Genomic DNA, 20,645 nt, shown 5'->3' with positions numbered 1-20,645 from the left:
AAATACTCTTCTTTCAGCTGCAGAAACAGCTGAGTCCAGAAAGAATTTTGGTGGCTGGGCAGAGCAATTTCAGAGGCCCCAAGGCAGGCACTGACGGTGGGTCGTGCAAGGCCGCTGGGCTCCTGACCACTGCCCAAGTACACCATGTGTTGATGCCAGCCCTGGAACCAGAAAATAAGAGAATAGAGTCAAGCAACAAGGGTGGGGCAGAAAAAGAGGGAAAATAAGCTTTCCTACATCGTTGTTGACAACAGCATGCTAGACTGGCTTCATCATAGCAATGGCATGCCCATGAATCTGGAGAAACAGGTTAGGTCCCTTGCACTCATTTGAACAGCAAAACCTTAAGTATGTTAAACATTACTTTTCACTGCTAAGGTTGGCAGGTCTCTTCCATAGCAACCCACAGGCTGCTTATGAAAATAATGCTTCGTCATCTCTCAAGGCATCCTCCTCCTCTATGTAGCCAGCATACATTTTCACACCTGCATTACAGGCTGATGACACCATAACTGCCCAAGTGGAATGCAACTGCTGCCACTTCCCTGTTTAGGATTCAAGTAGATGCCTTGCCAAGGGCTGATCATTTTTTCCAGCGTGTGGTTATACTCACTACTGATAAATTACAGCAGTGAAATGTTTCGGTTTCAGCATAAGAGGCTAAAATATTTTTTAAAGTACAGTATTGAAGCTGAACGGGCTCTTCCAATGTTCAAAACAGATTGTCATAGTGTTGGAATTGACCCCACGGTCATCTAGTCCAACCCCCTGCAATGCAAGAATTTCAACTAAAGTATGGTTACCAGATTTTTTTCCAATGAATCCGGGAAACCCCCCCCCATTTTTTTTTTTTTTTTTGAAGCTGAGTAGCAACAGGGAGTCAGTAGTGGGGATGGTGAGGCAAAAGACCCTGGGCCCAAGCACACATGCATATTGTATAAAGGTGCAAAGCTCTTCTTTTGCACCCTGTGAAACATAAATGCGCAGTTTTTTAAAAAACTGGGCAACGGCGCACCGCCCGCCCGTGACTCCCGAGCAGTTTCTCTGCTAGGCAAGGTGCAAAGCCCTTCTTTCGCACCCTGTGAAACATACATATGCAGAGTTTTTAAAAACTGGACAACTTTGTGCCACCTGCCCTTGACTCCAGAGCACCCCCCCCAAACTCCTGCCCCCTTCCCCCTTTGTTCTGACAGATTAGGGGAGGCTCGGGAGTTGCGGGCAGCCGGCCGTTGCCCAGATTTTTTTTTAAAAACCTCTGCGCATTTATGTTTCACAGGGCGCAAAGAAGGGCTTTGCATCTTGCCCGACAGAGAAACCACACGCCTTGCGCCCCTCCCGGGCAACGGCCACCTGCCCGCAACCCCCAAGCCTCCCCCAATCTGTCACCTTCGGCAGGGGCAGTGGCAGCGGCAGTGAGCAGCTTCTGAAGCCAGCCAGAGCCAACTGTGCTACCAGGCTGGCTCTGGGCTGCTGAAGCTGCCGCTGCCATGTTTACTGTTGACAGATTTACAAATCTGGGAACATTTCGGGGACGGAATTTGTCCGGGGACAGATTTGCAAATCAAGGGACTGTCCCCAGGAACTGGGGACGTCTGGTAACCCTAAACTAAAGCATCCATGACAGAGGCCATCCAACCTCTGCATAGAAACCTCCGATGAGGGTGAGTCCCCAAACACCTGAGGGAGACTGTTCCCCTGTCAAACAGCTCTTACTGCCAGAAGGTTCCTCCTGATGCTTTGTCAAAATCTCCTTTCTTGTAACTTGAAGCCATTGTTTCAAATCCTGCTCTCCAGAGCAGGAGAAAACAAGCTTGCTCCGTGTTGCATGTGACAGCTCTTTAGATATTTGAAGACGGCTATCCTATCTCCATAAAGAAGGCTGATCGCCGAATAATTGATGCTTTTGAATTATGGTGCTGGAGGAGACTCTTGAGAGTCCCATGGACTGCAAGAAGATCAAACCTATCCATTCTGAAGGAAATCAGCCCTGAGTGCTCCCTGGAAGGACAGATCCTGAAGCCGAAGCTCCAGTACTTTGGCCACCTCATGAGAAGAGAAGACTCCCTGGAAAAGACCCTGATGTTGGGAAAGATGGAGGGCACAAGGAGAAGGGGACGACAGAGGACGAGATGGCTGGACAGTGTTCTTGAAGCTACCAGCATGAGTTTGACCAAACTGCGGGAGGCAGTGGAAGACAGGAGTGTCTGGCGTGCTCTGGTCCATGGGGTCACGAAGAGTCGGACATGACTAAACAACAACAATCCTATCTCCCCTCAGCCACTTCTTTACCAGGCTAAACGTACCCAACTCCCTCAACCATTCCTCACAAGGACCTGGCTTCCAGACCCTTGATCATCTTGGTTGGCGTCCTCTGCACACATTCCAGGTTATCAACAACCTTCTTAAATTGTGGCACCCAGAACTGGGCACAGGATTCCAGGTGTGGTCTGAACAAGGCAGAATAGAGTGGCACTGTTACTTCCCTTGATCAGAAAGGAACAATAGCTTCTGTCTAATGCAACAATTATTTCACATTAAAGATGGGGCAGATTTCTCTGTTGCAAAGGAACAGTAGTCACCATCACAACAGGGATGGGTTTGTTCCTGTAAAAAAAAAAAGTCCCGTGATATAGAAGTTTTTCCACATCAGCAATTGCTGCATGCATGATGACAAGCCTCTTCAAGTTCAGAATGAGCACACTAAGCCAGCCCAGGCAAGGTCAATGACCAGGAATGACTGTGGGAAATCCTGGAACAGACCCAACCAGGCGAGAGGAGAGCGCAAAACCGAGCGTGTATTTGGCAATCACAGGCATGTGATGAAAAGGGAGAAAGAAGCCTTACTACAACAATATTTCAGAGCGATCTACTCAGCTGCAGATTTAATAGACTCGTTTTTTCTTCTTCAACGAGTGAATCATTATAAGCTTCCAGTTCCATTTACATATAAAGTACAGCTCACAGAAGTAGCTGGAACACCATTTTGTAGCAAAATCATCATTTTTAGCCAGCGGCAGTTCACAAGCAATCCCTTTAACTCTTTTCAAGAATCAACAGATGAGATGCCTTGGAATTATTCTGCAATAGGGAAACACTTTTTTATTTTATTTTATACATTTACTTTATTTATCAACTGCACTCAGTAAAACTAAAGGTGATCTTTAATGAAAAGAAAGCTGCCGATATCATAATGCCATTATGCAAATGGAGAGACTCAGACAGCACTTGGAATACTGTACCGTTCTGGTCGAGATACTGAAAAGCTAGGAAAGGGTCAGAAAAGGGCAACCAACAGGACCAAGCAGCTGGAACAACTCCTGTATGAGGGAAGGTTATTGCATTTTTTAGCGTAGAAAAAAAGGGAGAATGCTGGAGGTGGATAAAATATGCATAGTGTGGAGAGGGTGGATATGGTACATTCTCCCTCTCACAACATTAGAATCAAGACCATCAAATGAATCACAGGATCATAGAATTGTAGAGCTGGAAGGGACCCCAAAGGCCATTTAGTCCAACCCCCTGCAACACAGGAATCTCAACACATGGACATTGGAAGATTAGGGACAGGCAAAAGAAAAGGACTCACTCACACAGCACGTAGCTAAAGGATGGAACTCCCTCTAATTAGATATAGCAAAGGCTGCCAACTTTTAAAGGAGACAAATTCATGGAGACGAAGGCTATCAAGCTAAGGCACAGTAGCTAAGCTCTACCGCACACTGTTGGAGGCACTGTGCCTCTGTATCCCGGAAGCTGAGAATCGTAAATGCTGAGAGGGCGGCTACTTACTTTGCCAAACCTTTACAGTGGTACCTCAGGTTAAGTACTTAATTTGTTCCGGAGGTCCGTTCTTAACCTGAAATTGTTCTTAACCTGAAGCACCACTTTAGCTAATGGGGCCTCCTGGTGCCGCTGTGCCGGCAGAGCACGATTTCTGTTCTCATCCTGAAGCAAAGTTCTTAACCTACGGTACTATTTCTGGGTTAGTGGAGTCTGTAACCTGAAGCGTATGTAACCTGAAGCGTATGTAACCCGAGGTACCACTGTATTAGGCATTACAAATACAGTCAAACCTCGTTCTGCGTCCGCGTCCACTTGCGTCTGCTTGGGCGAATGTTAGGAGCAAACCCGGAAGTACTGGAATGGGTTATTTCTGGGTTTGCCATTCGCGCATGCACAGAAGAGCTAAACTGCGCTTCGCGCATGTGCAGACATGACGCTTTGTTGTGTGTCATTTTCGGGTTGCGGCGGGGCCTCCGGAATGGATCCCCGCCGTAACCCGAAGCTTCACTGTATAAGTAAAGGTAAAGGGACCCCTGACCGTTAAGTCCAGTCACAAACGACTCTGGGGTTGCGGCGCTCATCTCGCTTTATTGGCCGAGGGAGCTGGCGTAGAGCCTCCGGGTCATGTGGCCAGCATGACTGAGCCGCTTCTGGCAAAACCAGAGCAGCGCACGGAAACGCCGTTTAGCTTCCTGCCGGAGTGGTACCTATTTATCTACTTGCACTTTGACGTGCTTTCAAACTGCTAAGTTGGCAGGAGCAGGGACTGAACAACAGGAGCTTACCCCATCGATTCAAACTGCTGACCTTCTGATCGGCAAGTCCTAGGCTCAGTGGTTTAGATCACAGCACCACCGTTACAAATATAGGCCACCATAAAACACCCATATATATATAATTTAAAATATATACAGATAAGCAGCCATGTAAAATATGTAATAATGGGGATTTTCATTGGAGTTTCTTCCCAGTAAATCATGGGTAGGCAAACTAAGGCCCAGGGGCTGGATCCGGCCCAATCGCCTTCTAAATCTGGCCCATGGACGGTCCTGGAATCAGCGAGTTTTTACATGAGTAGAATGTGTGCTTTTATTTAAAATGCATCTCTGCGTTATCCCTTCAAAGTATAGTCCGGCCCCCCACAAGGTCTGAGGGACAGTGGACCGGCCCCCTGCTGAAAAAGTTTGCTGACCCCTGCTCTAATAAATACTATTGATAACAACTCAGTGCTGCTATTCTCTGGTTTTGCTTGAGGGCATCTGGCTAGCTACTATGAGGGCTGGAGGGTGGGCTGGATGAAACTTAAGCCTGATCCAGCAGGATTCTTCTTGCTCTCTTAAAAAAAGTGAAGTATCTGAAGAAGTGTGCATGCACACGAAAGCTCATACCAAGAACTGACTTAGTTGGTCTTTAAGGTGCTACTGGAAGGAATTTTTTTTGTTTTGACTATGGCAGACCAACACGGCTACCTATCTGTAACTAAAAAAAGTGTATAAGGCTGCGATCCTATTCACATTGATCTGTGAATAAGGCCCCATGGAACTGACTTCTGCACTGACTTTACACTGTAAACTGCAATCCTAGGTACCCGTTCCTGGGAGGGAGCCTCAGTTGGGACTGACTTCTGAAGAAACTTTGCACTCGATTCTGCTGTCAGGCTGCGATACAATGAACACTTGAATGCCTAAGTCCTGTTAATAGTAAACAGAGAACAGGGTGCTTCCTACAACCATCTCCTTTTACAAAGGAACTATTCAGAGATGTTTGCCTTCACTAAAGTCATTGGATCTTAAGAGAGCAGGTAATTCTATCCACAAGGCAACAAAGAATACGTCCTGCATCTTGAAGGAGAAGAGCAGAGCCCAAGAGAAAAGGAAGATCCTTCATCTATGTGACCTTACAAATAGAATTACCCAGTTTCTTTAAAAGAATAATAATAATTGTGCCGCCATATGAAACAACACATGAGGAGTTGCACTTCATACAAGTGAAGGAGAACCACAAATTAAATGCTTTATTAAGGTCAAACAGGAAGAGGTCAGAAAGAGAACCAAGGGCAGGGAGAGAGAGTATTTTTAAGAAACCTCTATGTGCAACCTTCTTACAGTAATTGGAATACTTGCAAAAGGGCAGACTGCTTTAAGGCAAAATAAACACTGTATTTTACAGAAACAGTCATTAGGGAAACACGAAGCGTGAGAAATCTATTTTTCTCTACAACTGTGTTTCATTTCCAGCAACGGTCATTCTGTTAAAAGCCTCCTCAAGCTGTCCTCACATCCTTACATGGTGTTCTGCAAGCGTGCTGTGACTACCCATTGCAGAACAGAGAAAAAAGAGTGAGTAAAGAGCAGGGGGAAAGCAGATCTGTGTAACAATTGAAGTTTAGATGATACAACCTGCACTTTGGGATTATTCCTTACTTCTAAAGTGCTCTGTATCCTTACATTTTCTGCTCTTGTTTCCAGGTGTTGGCCTGCCACACCAAAGCGTCCCGCTCTTACCAGTGTTTCCACCCATCCTCTCTCGTCATTTCTCATGCCTTGAACTCCCTCCCAAGCCACCAGCACAGCAGCAACTCTCTCTTCCTTCAAATCCTTCACAGAAAAAAGGTTACGTTTCGAGCCCAGCCTTCATCTCCAACTGCGACAAACGATGCATTCGAGCCTTGCACCAGCGGTTCTCCCGCCGATGGAAGATTCTCTGTGGATTGTTGTGCCTTTGTCAACCTGCAAAAAGGCACTTTGCGGACAACTGGTTTAATGTGGACTGCACATGTCTTGAAACGGAGCTGTCCATTTGCCAGCCACAGACACCACTGCCTTAGAGCAGGGGGCGGCAAGGTTTACCTCGCCTGGGCCGGTTCATCCCTCCGTGGACCAGACTGTGTGTGCGCCTGTGATTTCCGGCGTCGGCCTCTGCACAGACGTGATTTTCGGCATCAGCGCATGCGCAGACACGATTTCCGGTGCTGCGGAAGTGAGTCCTTGCACTGTGCTGGTTTAGCGCAGTGCGCGGGGACTCGCCAAGGGGGCGGCTCGGTTCGGGGGCAGCTCGTGGGCTGGTTAAACGACCCCCATGGGGCGCTTGTGGCCCATGGGTCTTAGGTTGCTGACCCCTGCCTTAGAGGATGCAATGTGTGCTTCTGAGCAGCTCCTGCTCCTTTCAGTATAGACATAGTCAGTTATCAGCAGCCAAACCCCTGGCATTGAGAAGCCAGACCATTCCCACAGAGGACCGTGCCCAATCCAATCTTCTGAGGGCCTGAAAGCAGGATTGGTTCAGAACGACAAGGAGCGTTTGGAAACTGGTTAACTCACTCGTCCAGCGCCGAGGGCCTTCTGGCGGTTCCCTCACTGCGAGAAGCCAAGTTACTGGGAACCAGGCAGAGGGCCTTCTCGGTAGTGGCACCCACCCTGTGGAACGCCCTCCCATCAAATGTCATAGAGAAAAACAACTACCAAACCTTTAGAAGACATCTGAAGGCAACCCTGTTTAGGGAAGCTTTTAATGTTTGATGTATTACGGTATTTTAATATTTTGTTGAAAGCCGCCCAAAGTGGCTGGAGAAGCCCAGCCAGATGTGCGGGGTATAAATAATAAATTATTATTATTATTATTATTATTATTATTATTATTATTATTACTTCAAACTGGTTTGCTTTATTTTGTTGATTTTTCATCCTTTCCTCTCAGGACCAGAGCTCCTTCCCAGGACTCAGAACAAAATACAGGACCAGAAACCATTATCTCCTTGACGTTCTTTCTTTTTTGTGCTACAGATGTGTTCGTATGCATGCAGCCTTTGTTAAAGACATGCTAGTTCTGAGTCAGACTACTATTCTCTGGAATAGGTTGATGTTGCAAAGCATTTCCCCATAGCACAATGTCTGAGCTAAATTCCCCCTGTCGTCCGTGTTCCTAAAGAGATTATTCCTCTAAACACAGAGAAGTAGCCTAGCAGAAAGCAAGACCAGCTTGACAACAAGATGCTTTGTTCTTAAAGTCTCCCAATGAACAGGAGATGCCAAGACTGCAATGCAGAAGAGAAAGGGGGGAGAAAGAAATGCTTGGATTTTTGCAAAGCAAACCACAAGCCTTAGGAAAAGGGAAAGCAACCCTGTAATGCTGATCGACAACGCCAGGAAATTTCTACAACACATGAAGCACAATCCTGCTCATGTCTACTCTTATGTAACTGAGCTCAACCAAAGTTAGTGCCAAATCACGGTGTTTAGTGCTGCATCCTGAATAATCCACAAAAACATGGGAAGTTGCCTTACAATTAAGTCAGACCACTGATCCATCAGCATTGTTTACACCCTGACTAGTAGTGGCCTTCCAGAGTTTTGAGACACAGGGGTCTTTCCCAGTCCTCCTGGAAGATGTTAAGGGTTGAGCCTTCTGCATGCCAAGCAGGTATTCTACCTGTTATGTACTGAGTTGAATTGGATCCAGATTGCAGCAAATTGGTCCTAGAACAATAGGATTCAGAATGCAGCAGTCTGATTGGTCCTAGAACAATAGGATTCAGAATGCAGCAGTCTGATTGGTCCTAGAACAATAGGATCCAGAATGCAGCAGTCTGATTGGTCCACAGGAGCCACCCAATCCAACTCCAGGTGGAAGTGAATCCGCAACCTGATTGGCCTACAGGAGAATCCCGGAATTAGCCAATCACGTGGGGCCCACTGTGTAAATAATGTATATAAAGCAGACATTTCGGGGGAACTTCCATTCCTTCTCACTAATATGAGCTGAATAAAGAGCATGAAATCCACACTCGACTCCAAGTATATTTCACTACCACTGAGCCACAGCCCTTGCCCCAAGAGTACGTTGAACAGAAGCTCTGCTATGCAAGCTTAGGTGCCGGCATCTGGCACAGAACTGGCTGCCTTTTCCCACCACGACAGGGCAAACCCTGCTGGCTCCAGAGGAGATGGCAGCAGCATTCCTCCTCCCTGATCCCTTTTGCACAGGGTAGAGGGACAAACCTGGTTCGTTTGTCCTGGTTCCATTTCATGGTTAAAGCAGAGAGATCTTAACCACAAGCCTGAGTTTCGAAGACGCAGGTTGTCCTGCACTGAGCGAAAAAGCCCAGAGGAAGGAACAGAGAAGCTACAGGCTCTTCTCTGCTTGCTCAGTCACAATAAGCCATACTCTATCCTTTCAAGGTGCATGGACCACTTCAATACAGCATCCCAAGAATCTCAGACACTCTGTGCTAAAACACCAAGTCATCAGTGCTAAGGGTGAGAGAAAAAATTGGAAATGTGGAGAACCTTTTATTAAATTGCAAGGCATATTCCACTGGTTAGTTACCCAAGTTTTATATTTCCCAGCACATATTCCCCCCCCCCCAGTCTCCCATTCAGGGGTGCCAACTATAACGAAATATTATGGGGCCCCAGGTAAGCCCCGCCCAGCATAATCGATCACATGACACGGTGCACACACACCATTTGAATGGCAATGCCCATTAACTTGGGGGGCCCTGGCCCCCTCAAATATTTTATTGTGTTGGCTAAAGCCCCCACACATCCAGATTTCTGATAACGGTATTAGCTTATAAGAGGAAAAATGGGTTACTCTATGATTATTGATTTTGCCTAAATAATATTGATTTATACTGATAATTTGATATTTTAAGCGCTATATTGTTCTTATTTTAATGGAATTTAGAAATTCACGGTTTGAGATGTACTTGATTTAAACGTATTTTAATTTATTAATTTTATTTTGTTATACCTGTTTTGCTGTATGATGTATTGAATATGGGCCTATCTATCACCCCCACAGACCCTAGGAGTTGGCTCCTATGCTCCCATGACTACTTTGCTACTACAAACAACAACAATTATTTGCCCTCTGACACTCCTTGTCCAAAGTTTTCGGATTCTTTGACAAGCTGAATTCTTAAAGATTGTGGAAAGCTATTCCAAGGTTGCATACAGTTCTTCTCCTCTTCCAAGCTTACATTTGCAGAATGTATTCCGAGTACAGCATGATTCTGTGTTTCGACACAGGGAAATCTGAAGGGTTATTCTAAGTGTTTGGGTTTCCAGATTATCAGGGTTCCCACCTGCAACGCAGCTTCTAAGTGCATACAGGCCTCAGATTTCCTCTCTACAAGTTGTTTAAACACAGTCAGCCTCCCAGAGTGGCTGGGACAACCCAATCAGATGTGTGGGGTTCAAATAATGACATTATTATTATTTTAGATTTTCAGAGCTTAGACTTGAAAAATGCTAAAACAAGAGTATTATTTTTTTATTGCATGCTTTTGGAGCTAATGGTTTCTGTGTGTGCTCATGTTATTAGGGCTGTGCTTTTTCCTGCTCTTTTATTACAGCAGAATTTGTCTTGGATGTACTCCAGCGTATTATTAGAATGGGTACAGGAAAATATACAAGGAGATAAAGGAAGAGATAAGGAACAAAATAGACACACCTTACCACTCTGCCAAGCCACCAAGAGCTGAGCATACAAAAATAAACTAACAGAGTCTTTGTTGGTGCTTTCAAACATATATATTGTTGGATTAGCAGCAGAATGGTATCAGTCCTAATGCATGAACATCACTCCAGTACGGGGCCAGGAGAAAAGAGGTGCTCTGAAAACAGCTCTCGATTGGCTGAGAATGTTCATTAGCCCAAGACTTGGAGGCTAGACAAGTTTCTAGGCATGATATTTGCAAAGGGAAGTTTGGGATGTGTGGGCCGACTATGTACGCAGCTTCCTCTCAGCTTCAAATAAAACTCGCAGTCCCAGGCCTTCTGAGTAAGACGACTACCGCTCACAAAGCGTAAAGCTTTGCATAATTCAGCTTTTCTGGGAACAGCGTTTTAATTATTCTTTAGTTTTCATCATTTTTTTCTTAATCTCAGGCTGCCCACAGCCCTGCCTAGATCTCACCCTGTGCGTTTTGTGGCAGGGATCCTTGCAGGGAGCAACTTATTCATTTATATCCCCCAGGAAATCTATTGCAATCTGGTGTCGGGATGAGATCCTACCCACTGGGCGTGTCATTTTGAAGCCCAAAAGATATAAGCAAGGGAAAGGCAGCACACATTAGAAATACAGTGGTACCTCGGGTTAAGTACTTAATTCGTTCTGGAGGTCCGTTCTTAACCTGAAACTGTTCTTAACCTGAAGCACCACTTTAGCTAATGGGGCCTCCTGCTGCTGCCGCCGCGCCGCCGGAGCATGATTTCTGTTCTCATCCTGAAGCAAAGTTCTTAACCTGAAGCACTAATTCTGGGTTAGTGAAGTCTGTAACCTGAAGCGTATGTAATCTGAAGCATATGTAACCCGAGGTACCACTGTATGCCCAATACTAGGAACACCAGCAATAAAATAAAATAAAAGCAAAAAGTGAAAGTCTCATTACCAATCACACATACATTTATTTGCACAAATGAGGGAGCCCTTTTTGAAAAGGGAGAGGGGGTCAATACTAACCCCCAAGGAGGGACAAAGGGTGAAGCTTTTTTCTATCACAGCTTAAGGCAATGCCTACAATACACATTTTAAAACCAGTTTGAAATTTGCCTTGTTGTCATGGCTTGGAACACTGGACTGGGGTGTGTGGTTTTATAAAGAGGCTTGAATCTCTGGCTCCATACACACCATACATATAAAGCACGTGATCTCCCCAAAGAACCTTGGGACCTGTAGTCTTCCCACTACAGAGCTATAATTCCCAGCACCCCTTTAAAAACTACAGTTCCCAAGGTTATTTGGGGGAAGTTGTGTGCTTTAACTGTAAGGCGTGTGTATGTAGCCAAAGACTTTTTGGTCCTTGCACAAAACTGCCAATGCTTGTTGTTCTTTAGAGGAAGCCAAAAATCATCCAAGCAGTTTTATATATGTGTTGAAATATGCCCTTAGGAATATCACTTGTAGAGCAATCGACCGCATAGTAATGGGAACGCTTCTGATCCACTAGTCAAATGGCTCACCATCACTTTTCGACAAGCCAGTCTCCGTTCCAAATCCAATATGAGAGAAGTAGGGGTAGAAGGGAAGGGTGGAAGCGCTTTCCTTTTTTAAAAACAAACAAACAAACAAACAAACAAACAAACAAACAAACAAACCACAAATGCAAAAGACATCCACCACAATCTTTTTTTGAAGAAAGAAGATGCTGTTCACAGTCAAAGACGAATGCCACGCTCATCTTCTGAACGGAAAAATCAGGAAGCTCAGGAAGAGAGATTCAAAGGTTTACTGGAGGTCAATAGCACAGGTGACAACCTTGCCAACTGCCGCCTCAATAACCCCACCACGGACTAAGTGTTAAATGCTGCAGCTACCAAAAAATGAAAGGGGGGATGAGGAAAGTTAGGAACCCACCGTTTAAAACAGAGGGAAATAATTCATTTCCAAAAACGGGGGAGGAAAAGACCGTGCTGTCTGTGAGAAGCTGGCATATTCATTCATAGGATAGAAGAAGCTTTTGAGAAGGATTAACACAATTGATGTGGCGGAGAACATTGAGCGTAAGAGGATTAAACAATTTATCGGCCTTCGCCAAGCCGGTCGCCTCCAGATGTTTGGGATTGCAACGGCTGTGCTGGCTGATGGGAGTTGCAGTCCAAAGCCTTTGGAGGGCACCGGTTTGGGGAAGGCTGCTCTGCATCATGGGAAAACAACCAAACCCTTCTGCGGGCTGTTCAGAAAAGCGAATGATTCCTTTTAGGCCCAGGAGAGTAAATGGTGGTGCATGTTTTGTTTTCCCTGCTCAGGAGCAAGGCACCAAACCAGCCCAGGGAGACGCAGGATTCAAGCAAACTCATCTAAGGGTAGCATATTGTGAAACAGAGCAAATGCCTTGAGGGGTAGCTTGCTCCCTGAACCTAAGAATAACTGTATCAAATATGCATTAGCAATAAGCGCCAGCTGTTGCAAGAAAACGATAAAGAGAGGCAGAACCGTGGGTTAAATATTACCATCACTTTCGTTGGGGTTTGCAGGAAAGGCAAGTGTGTTTGGGCCGAGGGGATCAAAGATCCCTTGTGTTTGTGTTCCCGCATGGCCAGAAAAGCTGCACCTACTGAAATTTCTGCACATCAGGATGTTGTGGGTGGCAAAGGAGCAGGTCCAGTAAGGGGGGGGGGGGGAGTAAAGAGATTATCAACGCTCAAGAACAATTGTAACCCAAGTAACCAAGACATTTTGGCATCTGAGGTAATCCACAAAATGGCACCTCCCTCCTTGCCAGGGAAGAAGGGGTGAGGGAAGACCTACCTAATGAACAAGGGAGGAGTAAATATCTACATTATAAATATCTGCTGCCCCTGTGGATCGTTCCGCCTGAGGTATTTTGCTTCACCTTGCCTCATAGGTGGGCTGGCTCTGCCAGTAACAATGATCAGAGGCTAGGGTGAAACTTCTTATAGGCCAGGTTCTCTCCCCCCATGAAAGTTGATGTCCTTAATTAAATGGATCAAGGTGCCCCGTTGTGCCCAGACCCTTCCATCTAAAAGTGAAAGGGCATGTTTCAGATGCTTCCCTCATGTCATGTTTTCCTGCTCACAGAAAGCCAGAATGTCAGGGAGAACAGTTCTGGCTTGTCTTGTTCCCTAACATGCTAGATTTGGATCTTTTTCATGGGGTGGGGCAATTTCCTTTCACTTGACACAGTACAGTATGGGAAGGGCTGTACAACATGACGGTTGAGCAACATAATCAACACTTCTGTTCCCAGGCACATTTACTTGGGAGTCAACTCCATTAAACCCAGTGGGACCTACTTCCAAAAAAAGTGTATGAACTCTGCTACCTGGCAAACAGCAGAAGGCTAGTCCTATTTGTTTGTAACCGACAATGAGGCTATTTGAGCACCATAAATTCAAGGGTAGTTGGTCTAAACTTTCCCTCCATTTAGGCTGCTGTCCTAAGGTGCTATGGTTTTCCCAGTAGTGATGTATGGAAGTGAGAGCTGGACCATAAAGAAGGCTGATCGCCGAAGAATTGATGCTTTTGAATTATGGTGCTGGAGGAGACTCTTGAGAGTCCCATGGACTGCAAGAAGATCAAACCTCTCCATACTGAAGGAAATCAACCCTGAGTGCTCACTGGAAGGACAGATTGTGAAGCTGAGGCTCCAATACTTTGGCCACCTCATGAGAAGAGAAGACTCCCTGGAGAAGACCCTGATGTTGGGAAAGATGGAGGGCACAAGGAGAAGGGGACGGCAGAGGACGAGATGGTTGGATAGTGTTTTCGAGGTTACCAGCATGAGTTTGACCAAACTGCGGAAGGCAGTGGAGGACAGAGGTGCCTGGCGTTCTCTGGTCCATGGGGTCACGAAGAGTCGGACACGACTAAACGACTAAACAACAACAACCTAAGGTGTGGGAAACCCACAAGGAGTTGAAACTGCTTATCCAAATCCCAGAAGGGCTGTCAAAGGTGCTTGCACTCCTCTGTCTGTTTTGTGGCTTAAAAAACAAAACACAGTTTGCCAGGACTTCTATCTGAAATCCTAGAGTTGTTGACAGTTAACGTGGACAATGCTGATCTATATGGAACAATGGACTAACTCATTTTAAAGTAGCATCTAATGTTTCTATTATAGGCCCCGGGACACTCTCCCAGGGCCACCTGATTGCAACATGAAGATCACAAAATATGTCCTTGCAGCTGCAAATCCCTTTGTTATTGGTTGATGATATGTAATTGAAACTTCTGAATCCTGTGCATGAGACTGTCCGAACCTGCTTGCGACCCATACCAAGAACTTTTGAAAAGGGGTGTGTTCTTCTGCTTCCCTGAAAGTTTTCAAGGCAAGGACTGCTATGTGTATGTTTTTGATCACTCACGGCCCTGTGTTGCAAGGGAGGAAGATTGCAGCACAAGCTTCACCACTGTAAACACGAATTGCTCATTCCTTCCTTTTGGTCCAACCCACAGAAGCCTCTCAGCGCTCCAGCATGCTTCTGTTCGTGGGAAAACAAAACGTACCGCAATATGGTATATACCAAATGCAGAGTTTCATCTCTGCACTGCGGAAATGTGGACAATGGCCGTTACTCAAGTTCAGATTGCAGTGCAGGATGGGAAAAAAAAGTTCTTTGACAAAAATACAGTAAATCACAGGTCTGAAATCACTCCTACGAAAAATACCCCTTTAAGTCTTTGATGTGTGCTTTCTCCATCTAGGAACCAAGGCAACTTTATCAAATCAAGCTTTTCTGAAGAGAGAGGGGGGCTATTTTTCCACGAAAGAACAGAAAGAGAAAATGGGGTTTGACACGCAGCATTACTTCAGTTTCAAAATAATGAGGTCACTTCTCGCTGAACCTCCGATGAACACAGCACGGTTTTCAAGCAATGTTTGCCATGGCAACGCATATATACACAAATTCTTGCTCACGGTGCCTCTTTCTAAAGAAACTGCTAAGCACAAGAAGTTGCAGCAAGAAAGTACTCACTTCTTGTTCCTAATGACCATTCAAAACTCTTGACCAGACAAGCAAATCCTTGCCCTGGAGATTGCCTTGATTGAAACACGTGGACTAGTAGACTGCCAGGACAATTTAAATTCGACAGGAAATTCTCATTGTCCGGAGGCTCACCTCCCTCATTCATTAGCCTTAAGACTGTTTTAAACACGAATGCTTCCATGCAAAGGTCTGAGAGGGCACTTACCTATGTTGTACACACAACGACGAACACAAATGCAATTTGAGATCAGTGTGGACACTACCTGGCTGCAGAATGCTGGCATGTTAACAGGTCAAATGGATGAGCCAGCACGCAAGATGTTATCCACACTTTGCGAACACCTACATGAGCACATGCTTTTCAGTGGCCTCTGCATGGTAGCTCTCATATTTTGGGGCTCCCAAGTCCATGAGATATGCCCAAGACCTCCAAAATCTCAGCTTCAAACTTCATGAGAAGCTGGCTGCAGATCTGCATGTTTAATCCTGGATCTACCCAAACCACACAGAAAACAGACAGCAGGGGATCCAGATGAGAGTAAAGGGGGAAATCGGGTGAAGGGGAGGAAAAACTCTACACACCTCAAGTGTTTTTGCCGCACAACCAAGCTCACTTTCAGTAATGGGAAAAGAGACATCAGGAGACAAGACAGCAAGGAGGAAATTTGCTTTTTTAAAATTGTTAAGGAATTGCAGCAGATTCAGGCTTAAATGCACAAATCTGCTAAGAGATAAGTAACAGAATGGGGAGCGTGGAAATATTCCTACTTATGTATACTGTTCTCGGTTGCCATTCATGGGACACTGGCCCAGATGAGTCAGTTTCCGAACTAAATACCACATATCTCAACAGCATTAGTTACCCAAAAAGGTTCAAATGGTAGGCTGTGGCATCAGGATGAAGCATACATAGCATCTCTGAATATGTCCAATGGGCATTATTTTGGGCCTATAGGCAAAGGTTAACAGGATTAGCTATGGGCTTACAGATAAACAGGGAGCAGTTGAGTTCAGTTTGTCCCATCATATTTCGTTTGAAAGCAGCGGTGGGGAACCTGTGGCTCTCCCAACATTGCTGGACTCCAGCTCCCATCAGGCCAGGCCAGCATGGCTAACTGTCAGGAATGATGGGAGCTGCAGTCTGGCAACATCACGAGGGCCAAAAGGTCCCCCATTCCTGGCTTGAACCAGGAGGTCATCACAAAGCCAAGGGAAGCATGAAACAAACAGGCGAAGGATAACTCCCCACAGGTACTGCACAAGATTTCTCATACCTGTTCTCCAGCAGCGTCATGCACACGACCTCTCGCACACCAGGATTATTGGCTTTTTCGACAGAGCAGCTCTGCAGATTCCAGGTGGCCAGCCTCAGCACTGGCTTCCCATCCCGCACCCCACCAAACATCTCCACGGTGGGCCGCGTGGAGATAATCTGCGTGGGTCCTCCAGGAGGGAAATCCAAGTCCTCACTCTGGAGGCTCAGCGAGGTGGGGCTCGGGTGAGGCTTGACCATGAAGTTGAGGCCGCCATTGGTATTCGTCGAAGGAGGCCTTGAGCGCTCAGCAAATATCTGGTGCCGGATTTTGTCCAAGAACGAAGAGTTGATGCAGTCCATCTTGACCATGTCCTCAATGTTCTTGAAGGGCCCGTGCTCTCGGCGGTACTCGACAATGCCGTTGGCTATTTTTTCCGTGACGCCACGGATGCTCATGAGCTGGGCAGGGGTGGCCGTGTTGATATTGATCTTTGCAGCTGAAAGGTGGTCGAGGTTCTGGTCCTTCCGCAAGGAGCTGGGCGAGTGCTGGGCCGAGTTCCCTTTGCTGCTCACGCAGATCTCAAACTTCACCTGCTCCAGCTTGGCAGCTCCGACCCCGCTCACCAGGGCCAAGTCCTCCACCTTCTTGAAGCCCCCAATATACTCCCGGTATTCCACAATGCTCTGCGCAACCGTCCTGGTGACCCCGGGCAGAGTCATGAGCTCCTCCTCGGTGGCCGTGTTGATATTCAGCCTCTCCTGGTTCACGAGGATGTTGCTGAAGTTGCACGCCGCGCTAAATTTGCGGCTGTGGCACAGGTCCGAGGGGTCTCTGGGGATGGAGCGGTGGCAGCCAAGGTTGCCTCCCATGCTGGCTGGCTTGCTTTAGCAGCGGTGCAATAATCCACGGTCGCTCTGGAGGCGCTTGGTGGCTCTTAAGAAGACAGCTGGCCTGCACGGCAGTAGCGTGGCACTCTGCACCGTCCAGGATTCCCTCCTTAGCAGGCAGGCAACATCAGAGGCAGAGGACCTTAAGCGTCTCATTCAAGAAACTGGCGACAAAATATTCCTCCTGGGAGAGAGGGAGGGACGGAGGCGGGCTGTAAACACCGGGCTCCAAAATCAAACTTGGCAAGCGGCTGGGATATTCGCGGGCTGCTGGACTGCACTCCAAGCGCAGGGCAAAGTTAAAAATATTCCAAATACACACAGGCGCAGGCGTGCGTGCCTGCAACCGAGAAGGGCAGCCGCAAAAGCTGATGGTCAACGCGCCGGCTGCAAATTTGGGAGAACGCGCTTCTTGCTCCGGTTTCTGCCCCGGATCGGCGGCTGCAGCGCGGAGGGGGCGCGCAATCCCGGCGTCCCTTTGCCAAGAAAAGAAGGTGGCTTAGCGGAGCATCGCGCCGGGCTGCAGCCGAGGCTCGGCGCGCTTCCTTCCTTGCGCGGCGTCCCCTCCTCACGTGCGGCTCCCTTTCCTTCCTCTGTGCCCGCCGGTTTCCCCACCGCGTTGCTTTTTGGCCAAGCCAGGAAGGAGGAGGAGAGATGGGGCGCTGGGAAGGGAAGCGCCGTCCTCCTCCGGAGGGCTTGTACCGCTCGGCCAACCACTTTCCCCGGGCGGCCCTATTCCGCTCCGGCTCCTACGAGATGGAGGGGTCTCCGCTGCGATCCTCCAGCCGCGCGCTGCTCCCTCCGCCGGCGCGCCCGGCTTGTTATGAGCCGGGGATCAGCAAAGCGCCGCGGCCAAGGACCGGGCGCACGGCCCGCCCTCTCGGCAAGGCGGAGCCGGAGCCGCTGGGGCTGCTACCTTCGGGGGCGGAGAGTCGCCTCACGCCCAGCTGCGGGAGGGAGAAGCCAGCCTTTGCCTTCCACTTGTTCCCCAAGCCAGGAAGGAGCGCCTCATTCTCCCCTCGGGCCACCTCGCCGATTTTTACGCACGGCGTGACTGGGGCGCATCACCCCGAAGGCATGCGCTGGGAATGCGCGCGGCAAAGGCGCAAATCCCGCGGCTTCCAAAGTAGAAGACTCACCTCTTTTTGTTATTGTGCTGCATGGTTAGAGCTACCAGTGTAGGAAATAGAAGGAGAAGGAGTGTCTTACATCAGCTTGGGCTGGTGACGCAGCTGCGCTCCTATCTGGGCAGGGATTGCCCAACTTCTGTGGTCTGTGCTCTATTAATCTCTAGGCTGGATTACTGCAACGTGTTATAACAACAACAACAACAACAACAGCAACAACAACAACAACAATTTATTATTTGTACCCCGCCCATCTGGCTGGGTTTCCCCAGCCACTCTTATACATGGAGCTGCTTCTGAAGACGGTTCGAAACTTCAGCTGGTGCTGAATAAAGCAACCAGGTTGCTCAGTTTGAACATATTACACTGATTCTGCCCCAACTGCACTTTCCAGGCTCTGTTTAAATGCTGGTTTTGACCTATAACGCCTTAAACGGCTCAGGACCAAGATACCTCCAGGACAGCCTCTCCCCAGATGAACTGAACCAGACCCTGCAATCATCATTTGGGACCCTTCTTTGTGTGCCTCCTCCTCCACAAAGAAGTCCAGAGGGTGGCAACACGAGAAAGGGCTTTTTCTGTGGTGGCCCCCTGCTTGTGGAATGCTCTTCCCAGGGAGGCTTGTCTAGCGCCCTCATTACATATATTTAGGGGCCATGCAAAAACATTCCCATTCTCCCAGGCCTTTGGCTAATTAAATAATCTATGGCCTTTTAAACTGGGCAGGAGGGGGTATTGGTTTTCTTCAGTATTATGGTATGCATTTTTGTGTTTTTGTATTGTAAACTGCTCTGTGGTCTTCGGATGAAGGGCAGTACGGTGGTACCTCAGGTTACATACGCTTCAGGTTACAGACGCTTCAGGTTACAGACTCCGCTAACCCAGAAATAGTACCTCGGGTTAAGAACTTTGCTTCATGATGAGAACAGAAATCGGGCTCCGGCGGCACAGCGGCAGTGGGAGGCCCCACTAGCTAAAGTGGTGCTTCAGGTTAAGAACAGTTTCAGGTTAAGAACAGACCTCCGGAAGGAATTAAGTACTTAAGTACTTAACTTAACTGTATATAAATTTAAATCAACAACAACAACAATAGAAGAAATAAATAACCAGTATTTATTTAAGCATAAAAAGGAAGCCACGTGCAAACAAAAAACAGGGTATTTGTTAACGGTTAAAGCTTTTGGGCCTTACTGAATAAAATCTAACCCCATCCAAAAACTTAACAACAAACTCTGAACTGGTACTACAGCGGCAGGTACACTTACCTATTTCTCAGTCCTATGATTAATTTTGAAGAGGGCAGAATGCAAATCTGTTTTGGAGACAGTGGTGTGGTTTCTTACCAATATCAAAGCCCCCAGCCTTGTGCTGGCTTGTGGTATAAATTAACTGAACCGTTTTATGCATTTATTTGTTTTTAGAGCTGGAAAGCCCCCCAAAAGAGAGAGACATTGGAACTCGATGCCACAAGGGGTTGTTTCCAAATCAGAATGCTCTACAAATATAATGTCTTCATGTCTGGATTCGGATCTGAGTATCACTGAGCAGATCTGGGAAAGCGGTTGTGCACCAGCCTAACCTACTTCCACCTATTCGTTGGAAGGATAAAATGGAATAACCTCACCTATGATGCCCTGAGCTTCTTGGACAAAGAGCAGAGTGCAGATGTGATTTGTAATCATTATCAATAGGCGCATTCAGATTAACATCTGGTGCGGTGAAATCATTCCAGGGTGAATTTTTGGAATGGGAGTGATTACGCATGTGCACATGGTGTCACATTGCAAAGAAGTCTGAAGTTGCAGCTGACTCCTTCGGGTTCCCGTTACACCTTACAAATAAATTCCTGGTGAGGTTTCCTGTTTGTTAAGAACTACAGTACGACTCTGGAGTACTTATCATTCTTCTCTGGGTGTCCAAAGATGAAGCTTATATTTTTCATTACGCATTTCCTTTTCAGGTCCCCTGCCAAGGGGAAGCAACAATAACAAGAAGTTGTAAATATATATAAAAAAATTCTTGGCATTCCGTCAGAAAATGTGGTGCAGGAAAAAAATGTGAGTGGGAAAATGAGTTATAATACTTCACATTTGTTATGCAATACTCTGCCTTTTCAAAGCATTGAGTAGATACAAGCTA

At 46.9% G+C, this 20,645-nt stretch overlaps 1 protein-coding gene across 1 annotated transcript in view; it reads right to left on the bottom strand.

Moving 5' to 3' along the window:
• EEPD1 (endonuclease/exonuclease/phosphatase family domain containing 1) overlaps positions 1 to 18,371 on the bottom strand; it is a 62,253-nt gene extending 43,882 nt beyond the window's left edge. The window contains exon 1 of the mRNA XM_083706353.1: positions 16,511 to 18,371. Coding sequence (XP_083562479.1) covers positions 16,511 to 17,361 — 851 coding nt within the window. The 5' untranslated portion in view covers positions 17,362 to 18,371. The remainder of the gene's footprint in view (positions 1 to 16,510) is intronic.
• Between the last annotated feature and the right edge of the window lie 2,274 nt (positions 18,372 to 20,645).

Source organism: Podarcis gaigeae, assembly GCF_964106915.1.
Source record: "Podarcis gaigeae genome assembly, chromosome: 12".
NCBI classification, from domain to species: domain Eukaryota; kingdom Metazoa; phylum Chordata; class Lepidosauria; order Squamata; family Lacertidae; genus Podarcis; species Podarcis gaigeae.
This window is presented reverse-complemented; position numbering and strand designations above follow the sequence as displayed.